The 21,869-nt window shown below is 39.3% G+C and overlaps 1 protein-coding gene across 1 annotated transcript in view; it reads right to left on the reverse strand.

Moving 5' to 3' along the window:
* VPS13C (vacuolar protein sorting 13 homolog C) overlaps positions 1-21,869 on the reverse strand; it is a 103,229-nt gene that overhangs the window by 71,933 nt on the left and 9,427 nt on the right. The window contains 15 exon segments of the mRNA XM_033166740.1: positions 746-840; positions 1,202-1,337; positions 2,291-2,353; positions 4,061-4,232; positions 5,288-5,394; positions 6,896-7,023; positions 7,215-7,272; positions 10,775-10,855; positions 11,521-11,580; positions 12,508-12,567; positions 13,278-13,387; positions 16,946-16,993; positions 18,899-18,958; positions 20,424-20,525; positions 21,256-21,351. Of these exon segments, the coding sequence (XP_033022631.1) occupies positions 746-840; positions 1,202-1,337; positions 2,291-2,353; positions 4,061-4,232; positions 5,288-5,394; positions 6,896-7,023; positions 7,215-7,272; positions 10,775-10,855; positions 11,521-11,580; positions 12,508-12,567; positions 13,278-13,387; positions 16,946-16,993; positions 18,899-18,958; positions 20,424-20,525; positions 21,256-21,351 (1,376 nt within the window).

Here is a 21,869-nt window from a genome sequence, read left to right on the forward strand (position 1 = left end):
GATTGTGACCAGAATGGTGAGGGGTCTGGAAAGTCTTATGAAAACAGGTTGAGGGAGGGAGGTATATTTAGCATAGAAAAGAGAAGGCTTAGGAAGACATGACTGTGGTCTTGAAATGCCTTCAGAGCAGTTATGTAAAACATGTTGCTCCAGGAGGCAAGGACTAAAACTGATGGGAGGAAATTGGAGGGAAGCAATTCAGCCCATTCAGTGGCGCTGAACCATTTGCCAGTGACAAAGCACCCAGGCTTCAAACTACTTTAAAAGTTAATGACGGTTCAATAAATTTATCTATTAACCCTAGGAGTGCTCAGCCTCTCTTGCATCCATTTTTAAAAAATAATTGTTATTAAAGATTTTCTTGATTCACAAAAGTATGAGCATTGTCTCCTTTTCAGGTTTTAGAGTCTTTTCTACAGATCAATTATATTTTATGTGAGATATTAGTGAGGAGAAAGGGGGAGACTGACATGGGGACAAATAGAAGAGGAGAGTCACCAGTATGACTCCCCACAAAGGAGAGTCACCAGTATGACTCTCCTTTGTTAAATACACAGCCCAACAAAAGAACAACAAGAACCCACCAACAGCATACGAATCATGACTAACTTGACCCAACAATTTCTCTTGCATCCATTTTCATCCAATTAAAAAAATAAAAAAGCCCTTAGAAGAAAATAATAATTTGGAGAAAAGTAAATGCCCCCCACATGATATTCCTACATTTATTAAAGGGTACAAATACCTTCTTGGGTAAAGATAGATTGTGAGAACTGTCACTATAGCCGATGGCAGTGAAAAGCTTCGCCTTCTCTTCTTGTGTCATGAGATCATCAATAGCTGAACAAAAGGTTTGAGATATTGTCATTAGCTACTCAGTTCAAGTGCTTGCTCATTTATACAACTTTTTCACACCACTTGCAGTATTTGAAGAAAAGATTCCACTAAAACTTCTAGTGAATTTTTTTTTAATAGAAACCCTGAATTGCTTTAGAAATAGACACAAAGTGTGGGTGTCTCTTGTCCCATTTTTAGTGATGAACTCTATTATTTCATCACTGAAATTACGCCACAATGAAGACCACAAATTTAAGGATAATATAAGAGCCACTATAGTGAGGAATATGAAAATTTGTGCAATCCCGGCAATCCACATAAGCTAAGCATCTAGTGCCCCAGTTACTTGTAGATGCAAACCTACTTTCTGGAACTGAAAGTTCTTCTTCATCTTTTTTCTTAGATTCCTTCTTCCCCCACAATCCACTAAACCATCCACCACCTTTCTTCTCTCCATCAGTTGATTTCTTTCTCAACAGCTTTTGTCCTGACCTTATAACCTATAAACAGGAAAGTTTAAAAAAAAATGCATTAAAAAATGAGATACACTGTGTGGCATTGCAACCGCCAATAAGCAAAGGATGCACGAGATCACTCCTAAGGAAAAACTATAAAATGAGTGTTGAATGGTAGACTAGTTTTTATTTTTTAAGCATTGCATGTTTAAGTGGCCATCCTTTCGCTTCAAGAAGACAATTTTTGGCAAAGGATAGAATGGAGATGTTTTACGACTCATAAATATGCACTAAGAACAAAGTGAACATCTTATTACAGAATCCTAGTTGTGTTGACGGGAGCCAATTTCAGCCTTTCCCTAGATGTTCCCTAAAGTGTTACACCACTTTAGCCAGAAAGCATAATGGAACAGGTTTTTTTTCAATAAAAAAAATCTGGTAAAGACATGGGCAGAGCGAGGGGGCGTAGGGGCGGTCCGCCCCCGTTACCGCCCTGACGGAGGGTGACACTCCCTTGCCTCCATGTCACAGCTCCGCCCAGGGAGCCCAGCACCGAAAAAAGCCCTGAAAGTGGAAAAAGTGGAAAAGCGCCTGCTTTGCTTCCCTTTTTTCCCCTTCAGCTGCTTTTTCGGGCCCGGGTGTATTACGCACGCGCAGTGCATCCAACGTGCGTCGTGACGCCACACCGCATGTGTCATGCCCCGCCCCGGGCAGCGAAGAGGCTTCCTCCACCACTGGATAAAGATAAAAATTGCGTAAGTGGGGAGCACCCTCGAGAGTCCTCCCAGCTTGCAAGGGGACCCTCCCCGGAGCCCAGAGAGGACAGGGATGGTCTCCTCACGAGCCAGAGGTGCAGCAGGCCTTTCTTGAGGCTGCTCTGCCTCCCCGCCTAACAACTGACAGGCAGACAGATCGGACGCAAGTGGAGAGCTGCCTACATTCATTGCAGTCATTTCTTAACTTTTAGAAGCAATGAAAAAAGAAAAGGTAGAGCTTACCTCAGTTTGTGCTTGCTGTCTTACTAAAACAATATTGAACACATCTAGCTCTTTTTCTAAATCCTGGGAAACAAATACAGAAAAGCAACTTTAATGTAACATTTTAATAGGGCAGTTAGCAGTTATTTCAGCAAATCTCATCAATCAGTGTGTATTAGGACCAGTCATGTGCCATCCAATGCCTTCAAAGGATGTTACCTGGATGACAAGTCTCATTTAACTAATTCAATTAAGTCACTTTTATTTTTTATTTTTTTATTTTTGCTTCACAGCAAACTTGCTTTGCAGTCGTTTCACAAAGCTGTGCATGGTACTCATACTCATTAGTTATGTCAATGCACTCAACAATATGAAGAAGAGCAGGGACAGGGTTACCTTCAGCCCATGGGCAAAACCTAGCCCACTAGGGGTGATAATTTGGCCCGTGAGGCCATTTCCCCCAAACCATGGCCACACACCACACGCCTGACATCATGGGACATCAGCTGTGGTGCAGGTACCACTGTGGCTTCAAATGAACAATCAAAGTGAGCTCCCAATTGCGCCTTTGCTGAAGAAAAGGTACACAACCCTATTAGCTGATGGGTGGTGACAGCATGCCTTGCTCTAGAATGGGGGAATGGTCTCTCTTTTGAAAACAGTCCCGTGCTGCTCCTTGAACTTTTGTTTTTTGGAGGTTCAAAAAACTGCATTCTGAAGTCCCAGCAACTTGGCCCTAAACACACAAAGTTGCCGTGTGTCATAATGATGTCAGATGATTGACAGGTGGGCAACCTCACCCGCTTGTCAAATTTGGCCCATTTTCTGCCAAACAGAAAAAAATCCCCTCCATTGGCATACAGCCTTAGCCTCTTCTGCTATGTTAGTGTAATTTGAGAATAAGAGTGAAATTGCACTAACTGCTTGGTCTGCGTCTCAAGCTGTCCTTTCCCCATGTCTGAATTCTGTTCAGGGTTGGCATGCCAGCTGCAGTGCGTTGTTAGAAACAGTTCAAGGTTGGGGGTCACTGGCATTACTCACCCACCCTCCCTTCCTCTAAGGAATGTGTGCACATGCATTGACAAGTATAAAGTCAATGCTGTGGTCAGCAGTGTTTTAGGTCCAAACTTATTATTCCTCTTGCATTACCATTACTATTACTAATAGAACTGTGGATAGAACTGAGTTGAATCTCTCTGGATATTTGGATCTCTACCTCTAAGACCAAAGAACTACACGTAGTAGAACACTTCTTGATGCACTAGCATATCTTATGTTTATGTAGTTAGTGTGTTGGGTGTGTTTTGTGTTTTAAGACAATAAAAACTTTACACTGAACTGTGTGGACAAGATTTTTAACCGTCAACTCTGGAAAGGCTGACAACTGCAGGGCAAGAAGACACTGATGCTCTGCTGGACTACTACTCTGCTAAAGCTGTGCATATTCTGCTGATCACACAGGTCAAAGTGTGACATCATATTGACATAATAACATAATAACATGCTATGTATTTATATCCTGCTAATAGTATCCAATGTTGCTTAGCACCTACTGTAAGTAAACTCTCAGTCTCATTCCAACAAAATAAGTCAGCTCTTATTGTTGAAGTCAGTATTAGAAAATATATCTACAAAATGATTTCACAAGGTAATCTTGCATATGGATAAAAAAATTGCCAGAGTAGAAAGAAATTGAGAAGTTTTTGTATTTGTGGAGGTGTCACCCCTTCCCCAGTTTATAGCAATGCATTGCATTTACAACACTACACACTCTAGAATCACACCAAATACCTGCAACTGTCTCTGTGTTTCTTCTGATACTTTGGTTTGTGTCAGTTTGCTTTTATAAACGTTTTTGTAACTTTTCAGAAGCTGCCTATGATGTCTTATGTTACTCCATGACCACATGCGGCTGTATCGTCTGATATGAACCTCAAGGATGCTATTTCCTGCATATTTCCACCTGCAAAAAAAAAACCAATTACATTTTCAATACAAATGACAAAAAGATGAGAAACTGTTGCAACCTGGAATAATACTACAGAACAGAGTCTGGCAGAAGAATGCAATAGATGGGGCAAGGGGTCTCAAGTTTCAGAGGTTTCACAGGAGCAGCAAGTAAAATACTTTTCTTTAAAGTGGGCTACTGAAGCAAGGAAAGCTTGGAGGGAAACCTGGAGTGGTGTGCGAAACAAATGACAGTCCAGTTCAGGTTGCATTAATTCCAAAGATGCCATGGAATATAAACATTTATGTCCTCCATTTAATTTCCAAAAATCTGAGAAAATACACCCATTGTACATACTCAAAATGTTTGAGAGTTGGCTGCTGAGAGTCCAATCATGGGCAGGGTGGGGAGGGTCGCAAACTGGGAAGAAGCCACAACTCCTCACAGGAAAAATAAGAATTCCCCCCGTAAGAACACACTACAACTGACATTTGACATGTATAGGATATGGGCTATACCATGTAGAGGGGCATTTAGAGTTGACCAGCTTAGTCATGTCAGGGATGATGAGAGTTGCAGTGCAAAAATATCCGTTGACTCAAGATTGAAGAACATGGGGCTAGAGGGTAGGAAATCACTCTAGTTTCCAACTTAAGCACAATACTGTTTAATATTGTTATAAAACAGTTGCTGCCTATGTGTTGATTTGTTTCAATATTATAAGCCAACCAACAGCCTCAAAAACAGGGCAAGATAACAAAAGGGGTAGTAGCAGTAGAGAAGGATTTCAATTTCTTAAAGCTTGCTTTAGAAAAAAAATGGGGAAAGACCAAGAGAGACCTAGAGCAAATCTGGTATTTCTTATGAACACGTCCTCCTTTCTCACAGATCACCGAGTATGCATGGTGGTGGACACTTACAAATACAGGAGTTCTGTTTGACCATCCATGTGAAGCACACTCTAGGGATGTTGCTAGCTAATTATTCTCATAACTCAGGACAGCTATCTTGCCATAAGTATCTAAGAAGATTAAAAAACAAGAACAAATACAGAGAGGTCTATAACTTACCACTGTTTGGCATTCTTATGCAGTGGTACCTCTGGTCTGTACTTTCTGTATGGGGCATTTCGAACCATATAATCTATGGACTCCAGAAGGTCGATCATACTAAGGTACTAAACAAATGAAGAGGACATGGTATCTTACCACCAGGGAATCACAGTATTTAAAGCATTCAGCTATGATAAAGATTGCCATACTAGAGGCAAGGCAAAGGTCTATTTAGTTTAAACAACTGTATTGGACACGCAAGTATCCCTTTCTTGTAAAGAAAGAAAGAAAAGGATAGCCATCACACAGTATTTGTCCCTGGCACAGAGGTATGTTGTGTCAGAATACAGAATACAGATCTTTCTTAACAGACTCAATTCAAACCATATAGAGTGGTACCTCCTGTTACGAACTTAATTCATTCAGGAGATCTGTTTGTAACCCAAAACTGTTCTTAACATGAGGTGCGCTTTCACTAATGGCGCCTCCCGCTGCTGCCACGCTGCCAGCATGCAACTACCACTCGCAACTGGGAGCATCTACTTCCGGGTTAGCAGAGCTGGTAACCCAAAGCATTCTTAAGGAGGATGGTACATAACACGAGGTTCCACTGTACAGTGGTACATTGGGTTAAGAACTTAATTCGTTATGGAGGTCCATTCTTAACCTGAAACTGTTCTTAACCTGAGGTACCACTTTAGCTAATGGGGCCTCCCACTGCCACTGCGCTGCCACTGCACGATTTCTGTTCTCATCCTGAAGCAAAGTTCTTAACCCAATGTAGTATTTCTGGGTTAGCGGAGTCTGTAACCTGAAGCGTCTGTAACCTGAAGCGTCTGTAACCCAAGGTACCACTGTACTAAGAACATGAAGCATTCTTTAGAACTTAAGACAAATTAATACTGATCACAATACAGCAAACCTCTATTGAGAGAAATACATTCTTTACACCAGGGATGTGAACCTCTGCCTTGTGGGCCAATCCTGGCCTGCCAGAGGGTCAAATTTGGACTGTGAGGTCATTTACGTCATGCCACACCCACCTATCAAACAGCTGGTGTTACTGGGCGGTGTCAGCAGATTGGGGAAAGCTGAATGCTGCTTCACCAACACATTCTCTATGGGAAAAATGCTGAAGAAGCAGGACCTAGACACACATACTTCACTGTCAGTTATGCCAGTCATGATGCTGGTTGACAGGTAACAACCCACCTGTAAAAGTTGGCCTGCAGGATGTGGGGAAAGAATGATATGGCCCATCAGACCAAACAGGTTTTCTACCCCAGTCTTTCACCAAATTGGGAGAAAGACATGTTCCTTACTCTAAAAATGCTCAAGAAAACAGGTTCTATCCTGTCGCATTTCACTAGTTAAACATGTAGTTTTATTTGAAGAAGTATCTGAAGAAGTGTGCATGCACACGAAAGCTCATACCAAGAACAAACTCAGTTGGTCTCTAAGGTGCTACTGGAAATAATTTTCTATGTAGTTTTATAACGTATTTATGAGGTATTTGTCCTCATACACATTCTTCCAGTATGGTTTGTGAAGTAACAACATGAGCAAGTAACTAAGAGTTAATGGCACAAAACTAAAAGAAGATCATAAAGTTGCAAGCCACCTTACCTGTGGCTTGGTCAGTTCAACTGAAATGCTCTGGACTTCCATGCTCCCATCAATCTTAGGAGTTTGTAGTTCAAGTTCTGCATGAGGGTTAATATACAGCTTTGCAGATGCTGACACGGGTTTAAATACTGTAATGGGGGGGGGGGACAAGTCCTTAAATCAGAATTAGCATAATACCAAGAAAATAAGTTAAAAGCAGCGTTGCACTATACAATACACTGTAAAAAGTAACTGCTGAAGTAAAGAGTTGCTGCCCCTCACTACCAGCAGAGGCAAGAATTGTGTAGCCGCGAACCCAAATTCTGTCTTTCACACTTACTATACTGATCATTTGGAGGCTCTTGGCAGGGTGAAGGGACTCCCCTTTTCAACCGCTCCTGTAAATGACAAAAATAAACCTTTAAACACCTGAAACATTTTCCTTCCTCTATAAGAAAATATATTACAAAGCTGATAGATTACTGCAGTACCAAGAAATAAATCTGCAGGTGTAAAAGAGAAACACAAAATTAAGCCAAATTAGGATTTCAACCAGGAAAAGCTGGCCATAAATTTATGAATGTTCTCACTTCCCTGTTACTTATAAAATAATGCAATAAAAGAAAGGACTAAATAAAATAATGCAATAAAGGAAAGAGGTTATTTCCATCATGCTATTTGTGTTGTGATTTAGTTCTTGTCTCATAACTGTGTTGTTAACACTCTTTGGAATGAGGATATTAGCGATTCAAAAACCAGTTTCCAAAACAAACTGATACTCTTGTTACTGAGACACACTGGAGTTTATATACAGACATTTTTTAATTAAGGAATTGCAAACAATCATGAATCTAAATTATAAACTGTAACGGGTTCTGCTCACTGTTTGATAAAGTGTTCTTATCATTGAATCCCCAACTTCCTGTTTAGATAGTAGGATCTCATGACCAGAGCCATATGGCAAAAACATTCAAAATGAAGCAGAAGATGTACGTATGCAATTGCTGTTCATGTGCACCATCTCTGCAAACTGATTACTTAATATATTTGTCAAATATTTATCTTCCAAAGATTTAGACAGCATTGTTTCTACAACCTGTATTAAGGATTTGGAGCCAGACTTTAAACCATTTGGTTAATGGAAACTGTGAATGCACTAACTGTTCCTGATCACAGAATCAAAATGAGTAGTTCTGCTTTTCCTTACTAGGTATTGATGATCATTATTTTGTGCTGTTGAATTGGTTTTTATTCTTCTCAAATTCTATTTGCTAGGACTGATTATCTATCAGATAGATATTGTCCCACTGCATTACTCATGCTGAAGAAGAAACTTGCCATTTCTTCATACACGCTATCAAGTCTATACTACAAAGCATATCTGTTATCAGGAAAATTAATTCCTCTTCCAATGTAAGCAACTACATGATTTTAAGCTATTAGAGACAATGCCCTAGGCTACAGCTGGGTCTTGTGCTGACCGAGAGGAAGTTCCCTATCTAGATTATAGATGGAATCACTTCATTGAAATAGTTCCTTTCTATTGTGTTAGACAAAAGGAAAGCTCTACAGGCCAGCAGTTTGAATATCCATCCCAACTCAGCATATTAAAACTAAGTACGTGGACTTATACACAATAGGTCCAACTTACTGCTCTCTCAGATCTCAGGCATTAATCTTTCCTAACCATGCTTGAGGAGATCTAGATTCTGGATCCTGAAACAGGAGAATCCAGGTACTGAATCTGGAAACAGGTGCATACAAAGCAAACACCCCCTCCCCCCCCAAAAAAGAACACCCAAGAAGTCTAGTGCTCCGAGCAAAGAATGCCACTTCAATGGCAGTCTCACAAAGATGGCAACCATAAGCAATGCACACCTGGAACAAGAAATTAATGCTAACTAGAACAAGAATGCAAATTAAGCGTTTTTTTTTCTTCTTCTTCTTCTGGGAAGCATGTAGAAAGGCTAAATGTATGCCCGACAATTCCAGAAAGGCAACACAACCACAAATGCCCAAGAACGTGGGGTGGGATATGGTCTAAAGGCACATGAGGTAGACACCTTGCTGAAGCTAAGGAAGTCTGGCTCTAGGCAATACCTGGATAGCTGTCTGCCCAGGAATTTCAAGTAATCCACCTTCGGTTCCATGACAGAGCACATGCTTTCCATGCACAAGATCCCAGGTTAAATTCATGGCATCAGTCATAGGGTTACAAGGCTAGGAAAGGTCTCTGCTTATGGTTTTGGAGAGTAGACCATACTGTAGTAGGTAATCCAAGTCAATATAAAGCAGCTTCAAATGTGTGGGAAACTAAAGAGGAATTTGTGAAATCAAACATGACTGAGTGGGCACAAGATGTGGGTCACAATATTGATTATGAATTATGGGGAAAGCTGTGGAAAATAAATTTGAATTTTACAACCTGTTATGTGATAAAATAAAATATGTTGAAAATGGCCCACAAATGGTACTTAACACCCACCAGATTGACGAAAATGTCTAAAAACAGAAAAAGCTATACCTATATGTTGAAAGTGTAATGAAATTGAGGGATCTTTTATTCACATGTAGTGGTCCTGTTAAATCATTAAGGCATATTGGGAAACTATATATAATGAATTTTAAAAGATACTTAAAAAAACTCTTGGGGATGGTAACAACGGAGATCCCCAAAAAACCCAAAAGAGTTTACTACTATATGCCACCGCCACAGCTAAAACCTTACTGGCACAAATGTGGACAACTAGTCTAGACTAGTACCCACTAAGGAAGGAAGGCAGTGTAAAATATTCAAATATGCTGAACTGGCTGGTATGACAAACAGGATAAGAGAAAACGAAGATAAGGAATACAAGGAGGAATGGACAATGTTTACTGAATATTTTAAGGGCCTATATAAACAAATACATAGCTTAGCAGGTCTTGATTAAATCCAGCAGAGTTGAAACAGACAGTGTTTTTAATAGATAACAAATTGGAGGATTAAAAAGATGTGGATTACGAAGAGTAGTAGAAAAGCAAAGGAACCAGGAAAAGGGTGGAAGGGAAGTCATATGGTGTATGTATACATGCTGTATTTGGTAAGAAGCTGTAAGCGGGACAAGGGGAGGAAAGAGGGGAAGGGGGTTAAATATGCTCTCTGTTCCTGTTTTTGAAAATGCAGATAATAATTTAAAAAGATGCTTCAAATGATAATAAATAATTTTGAAACATCAGCCACATCATATTTAGCTGCTATTTAATATTTATGGCAACATAAAATAAGAAAATCACAACATATGTAACAATAATGTACTAAATATTAGCAAGAACCATCTGTTGGCCATTAAATGTGTTAGCTCATTTTCAAGTAATCACATTACTGAAGAAGCCTGACAACTTAATCTGCTTAACAGATAAAAGAGTGTTTTGGCAACCAAAGCCACCATAACAAGGGAATGGGGAGGGCATATACTGTTTCAGGCAAACATAGTTCTTAAAAAAATAAAATGAGTCTATTCAACAGCAAGACATTTAATATTAAATTAGCGTTCAATAATTTCCAATCAAAAAGACAATATTTTATCCCTTGCAGGGCAACTCTTAACCACTGCAAAATAGCTTGCTTATTTATTTAAACAGAAGTTCCTATACCACCTTCAGGAGGGCTAACAACATAAAATACATTTTTAAGAAATACATCAGAGGCAGAAACCACAAATAAAACACAACCTTTTAATGAAATATTAAAGGTACCCTTGCTATAATGGATGGAAAGGTTTGGGGTGAGATTTACAGGCAGGAGGGGGGGGCGAGTGGGTGGGTAAAGGCTCTATGTGGGGGCTAGGGTGGCTCAGCCAGCAACACAGCAAGGGTGGGAGCCCCCCCACACACACAGAGAGAGAGACTTTAACTTACCAGTATTTCTTCCCTGGAAGCATGATAATACATTTCACTTTCAACATTCCAGTAGGCGCTGAGAGAATCAAGACTCAGAAGCTGAAAGAACAAACACATCTCATCAGCTGTTACAATGTACAATATAAAATCTTTCACCAAATATGAACATCTTACTTTTAAAATGAGAGTGCAATTCAGTCCAAGCGTCCAAAAGCAAACTTTACATAAGAAATTACAGTGAATTCAGTGGTGCAGCCATTCACTAGGTATTTTGCACACTTTATCCTAAATCCTAAACTTGAAGAATACCATATAGCTAAAGCATAAAGAAGGTAGAGAAACAGTGAAGTAGTACGAAATGTTTCCATGCTAGGGTATTTGTTAATTCCTGATAAGCCAGTAAGCATGGTGAATTGTAATGTTCAGATGAAGCCAACTTTTGCTGAAAAGCAGATTTTCACAATTAGATTGCAGCACAGTGGTACCTCAGGTTAAGAACTTAATTCGTTCCGGAGGTCCGTTCTTAACCTGAAACTGTTCTTAACCTGAAGCACCACTTTAGCTAATGGGGCCTCCCGCTAATGGGGCCTCTGTAACCCGAGGTACCACTGTACTCACAAGGGAGGAGCAGCCTCTACTGTTCAAGTGGGGGTAGGGACAAAAATACCACAGGCGTAACAAAAATAGCTTTGAATCCTGGTAACTGGTTAACCAAGAAATCAAATTTCTGTTCTTAAACTTTGTATCAGAGGCTCTGACTGTACCTTGTAAATGATTTTTGCAGCCTCATTTAAAATGCAAGGAGTCCAGTTTTCATTCGTAGTCTGGAAATAGAAATAATTGAATTTAACTTATGATTGTTTTATTTCAAACGCTTTGTACGCTGTACTACCCACCCCAGGTAGTGGATTCCAGGCATTTCCCAAATAACAAGGGCAAGTGTCTGTGCATGCTCAACAAGGACTTAATCTTAGGACAAAAAAGGTTATTTGGTATGATCCAACTTCTTTCCCATGTTTTGACAGAACAGCATTTTAAAGAATCTATTTTTAAAGATCGGGTAAGTAGTATAAATAATTTAAAAATATTTTCCCCCCAAAAAATCCTACATAAACAAGCCCTAAAATTTGAGAGGATGGAGAGCAAAGAGAAAGCTAAAGCACTTTGGGTGGAATCCAGAGTGCAGTAGGTAATCTTCTGCTTGCCAAGGAGTTGTTCTATCTTCCCTGTTCCAGCAGCAGTGTCCTATACGTACCCACAAGTTTTGAGCAAGGAAAGGGGGCTTCCACTGGAAGCAATTACTGTCCCCTTCCTCTGAGTTTAAACTCTGCTGATTTCACATATGAATATTTCCTTCCCTTGGCTCCATTTCCCCCCATATAACCCTACTTCTTTGCTGCAGAAAAAATACAAATGACAGATGATTAAGTGGTTTTCATTTGCATCAGCACTGAGGAAAGAGTTCTTTTTTAGACTATTCTTTCTCAGCCAACAATCTAGAAAAATATTTTCTAGGTGGCCTTGACCTCTTGCATTTTTCCCTGAGGCTACTGAGCAACTAGTAATATTTCATTTTTTTCATACAGTAAAGCTGAAATCCATTTCCATTTTACTTTTAAATACAGGTACACATTCCTAAGTAGATTACAATTCTCAAACTAATTTCCTCTTTATTTAATCAAAAGCATGGAAATATGCTTTCTTTTCCCCCCAAATATGCTTGAATTCTACCAGAAAACAGTAAGCATTACCAGTAAGCTAAGCTCCCCCAGTGTCACTCCTAAAGAAATTGGTCGGCTAGGATCTGTGATCTAAAAACAATAAAAGTAGGAAATATTATTATATGCAATATTAAACATCTTAGAACAATTTTTGTTTTTGAAAGCCTTACTTACAAGTGTAAAAAAAGAAGTATTTGGGTGATATCCAGCTAAGTAATACACCGTGTAGAACCAATGACATTAATGGACTTAAGCCTGTTGATTGCCATGGGTCTTGTCTAGATTACTATAATGTACTTTCCATCTTTGAAGACAATTTGGAGGCATCAATGGGCATTGGAGGCATCCAGTGTTTAAGAATCACTTCCCCCATCACCGCCATACAATCCTTGCCGAAAACTATGGTCTGCTTCAGAGACCCTTCTTAGAGCCTCTCCCCCATCTCCAAATGTGTGACAGGTGGGCACAGGACAGGGCCTGCCCAGTGGTGGCACCCAGAATTAGGTTCATAGGGAGACTCATCTTCCTGCAAGGAGCAAAACCCTTCTTAGTTCAGAAGCCTCCTGCTGGACACTGCAACTTCCAACTGCTATTTTTGATTATGGTTAACCTGGATTATTCTAGTTAACCTGGATTATTCTAGTGATGTTGTGATTTGCTATTTTATTTTGATATTTCTTGAGTTTTGTAAACCAACTTGATTATAAGCTTTATTAAATGTTATGGGGTTAACAGTGCAAAGGAATACAGTAGAATTAACTTTGTTTGCCATCACTAAAAGGAACATTTACATTACTTACATCATCCTCATACTTTATATGGATGCTTGTGATTTTGACTTGCACATTTTTTATAACTTGTGTTGCAAGCTTTTCCAAAAACGTATCTTTCTTCTCTTCCTTTGGTTTATCTAAAAACATAAAAAGTGCAAGTCAGCCCCCACCGCAAAACTTTCATTTCTTTCAAGATTCAAACTATGACACTAAGCAACATTTAATAAAGCCTTACCTCTCACCACTCAACAGTGAGAGTAAATACCTTTGCTTTCTAAGATTCCGGATAAGGGGGGGGTGGGATTCTCTTTAAGTTCCATCTTCTCTACATGGGCCACTTTATATTTATACTTGAAGGCAAGGAAGCGAAAAAACTTGATAGGAAGTCAATGCTCTTAGTCAGGCATAGGCAAACTCGGCCCTCCCGATGTTTTGGGACTACAACTCCCATCATCCCTAGCTAACAGGACCAGTGGTCAGGGGTGATGGGAGTTGTAGCCCCAAAACATCTGGAGGGCCGTGTTTGCCTATGCCTGCTCTCAGTAAATCACAGGCAAGAATTCATTCATGGGAAGGGTCCCCAAAGCGCTGTTGTTTTTACTTAAATTGAATCACATTCTACACAGTACTGATTTGAAGTTCCTATTATATCTCCCCGAGTTTACTGCCATCTGTAGGAGGCTGGCGGGCCACCGGAATTGGCTCGGCAGGCCAGTTCTCAGCAACAGGCCACCATTAAGACACACTCCACACACAGGTTTAATGTTACATGAACTAGTTTCAGACAGGTATACTTCCCCTCCCTACCTCCAGTGCAGCCACATGGAGACTGTAAACTTTCACTTTTGTTTAACATGTCTGAACATTAACTCTATAAAATTGCCTTGTTTCCATAAACCACAGTGAAGACCAAGTACAGTGCTTCAAGGTTCAGACATAACATTAAACCACAGTTACTTAAAAATTGAAGCAAAAAATTCCAATCTGCTCACTGTTGCAGTGCTAGAACGGGGGAAAGGCAGTACCTACATCTAAGACTCAGGCATGTAATGTTAAACCATAGTTCAGCATTGCATCCAAACCAGGTCAGTGACCATTTTGTTCACAGTATCCAGCATTCCCCCAAGTTAAACAGAAATTTGTCAGAAGCCTCTAAACCAGGCAGAGGTTCATTTGACCTACTTTCAACACATTTCAGATTCAGTTAAAAGTGGGGTTTCCCCCTACATAAAGGCACTGTACAATTGTCTACCTCCAAATTAACAGTCAAACACAACCAATATCCCCCAGACTTACTCTGTCTTGCACAAAACTACACCTTTTTGCTCACAAATTTCTTCACCCTACATTTTATGTTGCTTGTTTCCCCATATCCTTACCAGCACTTTACAGATGAAAATCATACACCTGTACTGAGTTCTACAGCAGTAACTAGACTGTTTCGCAGCAAAAACAGCATGAAGTCTTAATCCACCTTAGAAACCAACAAATTTATTTATGTGTTCGCAGACTGGAATCCACTGCATTTGATGTACTTGAACCAAGTCCACAAAAGCTTATGCCACAATATACCTGCTGGTTTGTATTATGCTAAAATTCTACTTACTGTTTTATAACTGTATTAAGGCAGCTTCAGACTTACCTTACCTAGCCAAAGACACTGAATAATTGTCAATGAGTGCTGAATGTTGATTATTTATTTTTATTTTCTAAAGATGAGCCAGCCCTTATTGCCAAAGTCTCAAGGCAATTAACAAAACAATTAAAATGTTTAAAAAAAAATACTAAAGTGTTTGATAAAAACAATAATAAAAATACATGCAGCCAGTGCTTTTTTTCTAGAAAAATAGGTGCTGGTACAGTGAATGTCACACTTTTTAACAAACAAACCAAAAAAGAGGTGACGGTACTGCGTAGCCTTGAGTACCCCCTGAAAAAAGCACTGCATGCAGCCAAGAATAATTAATACTACTTTCAGGTGGGAGAGGGAGATTATAAATTATAAAAGTATTAATTATAAAAGCACCTAAATAACATTACAGGTTGTACGAACAGGGCAAGCTTTCACCTGATTTCTCCAGGCACCTGAAGTAATGGGAGCACATCTGGAGAACATGACTAAGGCATATGAATTTCACTCAAGAAATATTCCACACAAACCTGGAAGCCTATGCCACTACCCATTTTAGGAATGACTCCAACAAGCAACTTTTAATATTTAGCCTATTTACCATCTTGAATACTGAGGTGGAAAGGCAGTCTAAAAACTGTAAAATGTCTTAACATCAGACCCTTAAAAGGCAGAAGGCAGTAAGTCTCATACATTCTTATTCATGTATACAGCCAGAGAGCTCCAAGCAAGAGCTGTTTTGCTGATCTTTGCAAGAAGTAGGGCACACTGCGAAATTTCAAGGCAGAGAATAGGCTGTTTGGTCGGTTTCAGTGAATATTAACCAAGAACTATCAAACAATGCTTTCATCGGTGCCATAACTGCTAAAAGGCAAACGCTCAACAGGACGGTGTACAAATATCCAAAACCATAACATTCTTTAATTAATCAAAAGTATTGCTTTGATTGCTGAGAAATATAAACAGCTCGGCATAAGATTAAAAGGTCACGAATGAATGGAATGAGAGAACAGAATGTCAATAAAAGAAGGGGAAGTACTTTTAAAACATCTGAACACCTTTTCATTAGCACTGGAACATCTTATGGACAAGTTCAAGGACAAATAGGAAAAAGTGCATTTATTTCTGAACTTCAGGGGGCAACAGGTAAACTAAACTAAAACAAATGACAAACAGATGTTAGGGTAATCTGAGTGATGTTAGGTAATCTGAGTGATGTTCTATTGGGCATGGACTTCAGAATGATTTAGGCCTGTGGAAGGGAAATACTAGGATGATAAAAGAGGGAGTTACAACTGAGAAGGTAGTCCAAATGTGTCAACCATCTGGAATGATAATGTGAATGAGTACACTTACCAGTAAGTGAGTATGAACCTACTACAGACTTCTTTCTATAACAAATGCATCATTTAAAAATGAAACTAGCTGTGTTAAACCTTTCACTACAGTGATACCTCTGGTTACAAACGGGATCCGTTCTGGAGCCCCGTTCGCAACCTGAAAGGTCCGTATCCTGAAGCGCCGAATCTGAGCATCATGCTGTGCGATTCGGCGCTTCTGCACATGCGCGTGGTGTCATTTGACACGTCTGTGTGAACAGCCAAACCTGGAAGTAACTTGTTCCAGTACTTCAGGGTATGGCACGTTCATATCCCGTGACGAACACAACACGCAGCGTTCGTAACACAAGGTACGACTGTACAGTACTGTGTTCACTGGAATTCCTTCAGGGAAAACAGCCTTTAACCCTCTTGCAAGATCAAATCTGAACTGCTATTGCTGGATTGTGACCAACTGAGGTTTGAAGGCCAAACTATTCAAGCACTAATATGAGCAGGAACTACCCAATTTCTGCTTTAACAGACATTATTATTGTAATTATAATTGATTTAAAATCAATGTAGTTTATTTATATCTAGTAAAGTCAAAGTCTCACTATCTTACTTGCTAGCCTAAAAGAAGGCTGCACATATTACTGCATTTTTTTTGTTAGCTTATAAAAAGAAAAGCAACAGAAAAAGAATATCCAACACACTGTGTTAGTTATACCCACCTTTTGAGTGATCTTTAAATGATTTCTTAAAACGCTTTTTAGTCTTTTTAGACTTACGTCCTTCTCAATGTAAGCAATTTTACAGAAAGAGGATAAATTACAGTTAGGCAGGCATCATTAAGGCAAGCAATGAAAATAAAGGAAAACAAAAAACAAGATTACTTAGGAAAGACATCTAGAGTATAGAAGCATGGAGTTAGTTTGCAGCTCCAGTATAAAACCATTTCTCTATTTAATACTATTCTTTTTTTTCCAAATGAGACTACATAAAAGGGATTTACAATAACATTGTAAAATCTAAAGAGGGACTACAGCCCTAGGCCTACTCAGAGTAGACCTATTGAAATTAACATCGTGTTAATAGGTCTACTCTAATTGGCTAAGCTACTATAAACAAGGAAGACATTTTGAGATACACCTTCCTTCAGCAAAACTTCTATAATTTAAAGACAAAGTTTTATAACAATTGTTGTATCTGCCACCCAGAAGCAGTGAGTCCACTGTGGGACAAGACTCTGGCAGATATCCAGCATTAGTCATACTCAGAATAGACTCACTGAAATCAATGGCCTTGAGTAAATTAAACTCATTGGTTTCAATGGGTCTACTCAGAGTGAATTTAGTTGGATATCTCACTCCATCTTTAAAACAGTCCACGTTCCCTAATCATCCCCAGCTGCCTGCAAAAAAAAAAAAACACCCAGTGCTCCACTTCCCAATTAGTCTTTGTATGAATGGAGGAAAAATTAATCAGACTAAGTAGAGCAAGGGGGCCACAAGAACAACCACAATGGGGCTCCCTAGACAATTTCAGAAAGTAGGTAAAGTTTTCTAAATACATGGGTCTCTTCTAGGCCTAGCTCTGGGGTAGTAGGAGGCTGGTAGTTCCATCAAGTCTACAACCCAAAATACTGAGATTTGGAGGAAGAGAAGACTATTGCTGGACTTAACTCTGTGAGCAAAACTGAAGAGAGAAGGGTAAACTACCAGGGCTAAGACTGCCTGCACATGTGCTCTGAAAAAGATGAACATGCAGAATCTCTGCAGTCGCACGTGTAGAGAGGGGAAGAGACAGGAAACCAGCATCCAGTCTATTTATAGCCAGGTCTCTCCTCTTTCTCTTTTTAAGTTTGCTTGCTAGTTAGGTGAGAGACTATTACATAAGGCAGGAAAAAAAAAACCTTTAAAAAAACCTGGATACTCTGAAGTCATGGCTTTAGAAGAGCATATGACTCCACTTCTGGATTAATTTACAACCAAACACTGCCATCATCTACATGTTTCATTCACAGAACCCATTCCAAGGAGACATGACTAAGACTGACATGCTAATCAATGGAATACTTTTCTTATAAAAAAAGAATGCTTCACCTCAGCAATGAGAATAATGGCTTACACCCAGAGATGTCTTACACAAGTGGAAAAACACTTCTGCTTGTGAAAGCAAGCCCCAACAAATTTATCTACTTTCCCCATCCTGCACCATACCCATCTCATGGCATTACAGAGGATCACCAACCCTTGGCAGCAGCATTTTATGTGGTACAGGCAGCTGTAGGAGGGAGTAGGACAAGGAAAGCCATGCAGGATAAGTGAGTTTCACAGAATCTTCTCTGAATCAAACCCATTATATTTGCAACAACATAAACTCCTGTTGAAAATGCAAGAATCACAGCCTTTATATGTATGATTTTACAGTCAATTTATCAAGAAACAATGATTGAAATAATTGCAAAATATTTCAATCATTGTTCCTTGATAAATTGGCTTTAAGAGCCTCTGAGGCATGATTGTTTCTCAAAGTACATGAATAGGTGTTCAGAGCTTCCCTAAAGTTACCATTGAGAGAGTAGTTTAACATTAACAGTTCCTGCCACAAGAAGTAGCTTGATCTAGCAGACCAACAGGCATTCTGTTTCCCTTTTCAAATACCCTTTAATGTAATCATTAAGCATGCATACCCACCAGATTTGACATCCTTATACACAATGTCCTCCAGTCCACATATGAAATCTGAGTGAGCTCCTTCATCCATATGACAGCAGTAACCAAAATGCACATATTTTAAAACAATAGAATCTACTTTTCAATCTAAACCACTAATACAGGTTTTTTAAACATTGAAAGAGAGAGGACAAGTTTCAAAATACTTAGAAAAACTATTCCACTTTCACCAACAGCCTCTTATTTATCATTGTACATTACAACAAACTACAGTGGTGCCCCGCTAGACGAAAATAATTCGTTCTGCGAGTATTTTCGTCTAGCGGGTTTTTCGTCTAGCGAAGCGGCAATGCAAACCGCGGTTTTCGCTAGACGAAAAAAAAAATCGTCTTGCAAGGCAAGCCCATTCAAAAATTCGTCTTGCGAGACAGGCTTCCGCTAGACGAATGCCTTCGCCTAGCGAGGCATTCGTCTAGCGGGGCACCACTGTACAACATCATGAGCCTCACACACTGGTTGTGTTCACACATCATGCTAAACCATGTGCAAAAGTAGGAACAAGCTCTTGGGCTCACATGACTCCCCCTTCCCATCTCATACGCCCAAGAGAATGAAATCAGCAGTGTTTACTTTCAGTTTTAAACTAACCAGAGTTTTTCTTGCAAGTGAACCAGAGATGTTGGTTTATAACTCTAGTCAGTTTCTAACTAACTCTAGTCAGCATGGTTAATTAAAGCTGAAAGTAAACAATGAAGTCCTCCTCCCACTCCTTTGTACAAACCCAAGGCTTGCAGCAATTCCTTCCTGCTAATGCACATAAACCATGGTTTAGCACAACATGTGAGCTGAACTAATGAAAACAAATATAATTTGCTTTATCCTTGATTAGATAGCCAGAGTTAGAAGTGACTGACGTTACCATTTGCATGAAGCTAAATGTTTTGAAGGTTTAATGAATAAATATCATAAATCAGTTGCATCATTACTCCTAGTCCAGCCACCAATGGCAACTATCAATTTCTTCTATATAAACAACTTATGAAACCTACAACACATACATGTATGGAGTCTGGTTAAAAATCCGTTGTCTGGTTAAGCTGGTAGACCTGCTTTCCTGACTTTCCCCAATTAGTCAGATGAAGAATATGCAATGGTCTTTTGCAATGCAGGAGTCAATGTTCATCAGAGATAGATATATGTGTATATACACCCCTCCCCAAACAACACAGGTAGGTTTCACACTTCAAACACTAATTATTACAATTCCATATACTACTTTTTAGTTTTTTTAAAATGGTGTAATAGTAAAAGCTTCCAACTGAAGGCAATGTGAAGGACAAAAACAAGAACCACCCTACAATACAGTGTATTGAGAATGACATCTATGAAGAAAAGTAAAACAGATTTCAAACTCCTAGACTCTAGTATGAGGTTAATAAATACCCAGGCAACTCTAGCCATGACCTACTTCAAAACAGTGTTTGGTTAACATGCCACTTCTGAGTTCTTCAAAAGTATCATCTTAGAACCTTCAAGAATACAATACCTTTTTCTGCTGCTAATCGCAGGGCTTCTTCAATTCTTGATAGCTCCTTTTGCTTGTTATCCTGTAGATATTTTTCTTCTTTTTCTGCATCATATTTAATGCCTAGGAGACAGAATTCATGATCTAGTCAAAACAGCAAGCCAATAAAGAGGCAAGGTATCCCTGATGGGTCTAGTTTAGTGCCAACTCCTGACCAAACCATGCTGCCCTTCTCCTTTCAGACACCCACTCCTCTTATTTAATTACTATCACCCTTCAGCTAACCATGATGTACTTGAATAGCACATTCTATGACAATCTGGAACATGCTTAGCCTTCTTTTTTCTTTTCTTTTTTCATGACTTCCAGCTTATCGTGCTCAGCATTGGGTGCGTGTTCGCTCAGCGGAGCAAACTCGAGCGCAGAAAAGGGAGCAAGGGGCGTGCGATGGTGACGCAAACCCCTAAAAAATGCTTAAGAGGGGGTCTTAAGCACTGGCTAGCTTAAGCGGCTGATCCAAGCAGTGCAAAAAGGGGTTTCCACAGTGCTCCAGCACCGTGTAAAGTTACAGAGGCAGGGAGTGCCTTCTTCAGTAAAGATCACTGCACTAATTCCTAAATAGTAGGAGTTTGCAATATCTAATATAACACAGAAAGGGAAATTTTACATAAAATTACAAAAAGGGAAACAACAATAACATGTGTTTTATACACTTCCTTATGAATAAGCACCATGGAACATAGCGAGACTAATTTCTGAAAACACAGATTAAGCTATGTGCTTAATCAAATGACCCACAACAGCCTATTCCAAATGAATTTTTCTCATTTCAGATTGCCCATCAACCACTTACTTGCCCCTGGGACAACAAGAAGATATAAGCCTTCTAGAGTTGCAACTACCGCTTCACCATATAAATTCTTCCAAGGAATCTTCAAAGTAAGCTTATCTAAAAATATCAAAACATTTTATATTTAGGTGAATGAGCAATGAGTGAATCATGCAGGTGAAGTCTGTTTGGGAAAAATATTCAAGTTTGCCTTGTTTACAACATAACAGTTTTTGCCAAGTGATATTTCTATTAGGCTGATCCCAAGGCTCCAGATGCTTTACAGGAGAAAAAGGCCATCAGATCTGCTGTTCTATCAAAACTGTGTATGCTAATGAATAAAGAACAGATTAGAGGAGTAACTGTTTAGTTTCTGATCCCCAAAGATGCCAGATTTGTTACATCATAGATCTGTTGGGATGAAATGCAAATATTTACAATTTTCAGGTTAAAAAATACCAAACTGTACATGAACAAGGGGTATCATTCATTTCATTTTCACATGGGAAACACAGTACTTGTAGCTCTACAGAAGAACTATATTAGAGGGCATTGAAAATTAAGCATATGTCTTGGCACAGGATTGCAATCTTAATCTTGGACTTCTTTCCTTACACCATAACACACCCAAGGTAAAT

Source organism: Lacerta agilis, chromosome 13 (assembly GCF_009819535.1).
Source record: "Lacerta agilis isolate rLacAgi1 chromosome 13, rLacAgi1.pri, whole genome shotgun sequence".
Lineage (NCBI taxonomy): Eukaryota > Metazoa > Chordata > Lepidosauria > Squamata > Lacertidae > Lacerta > Lacerta agilis.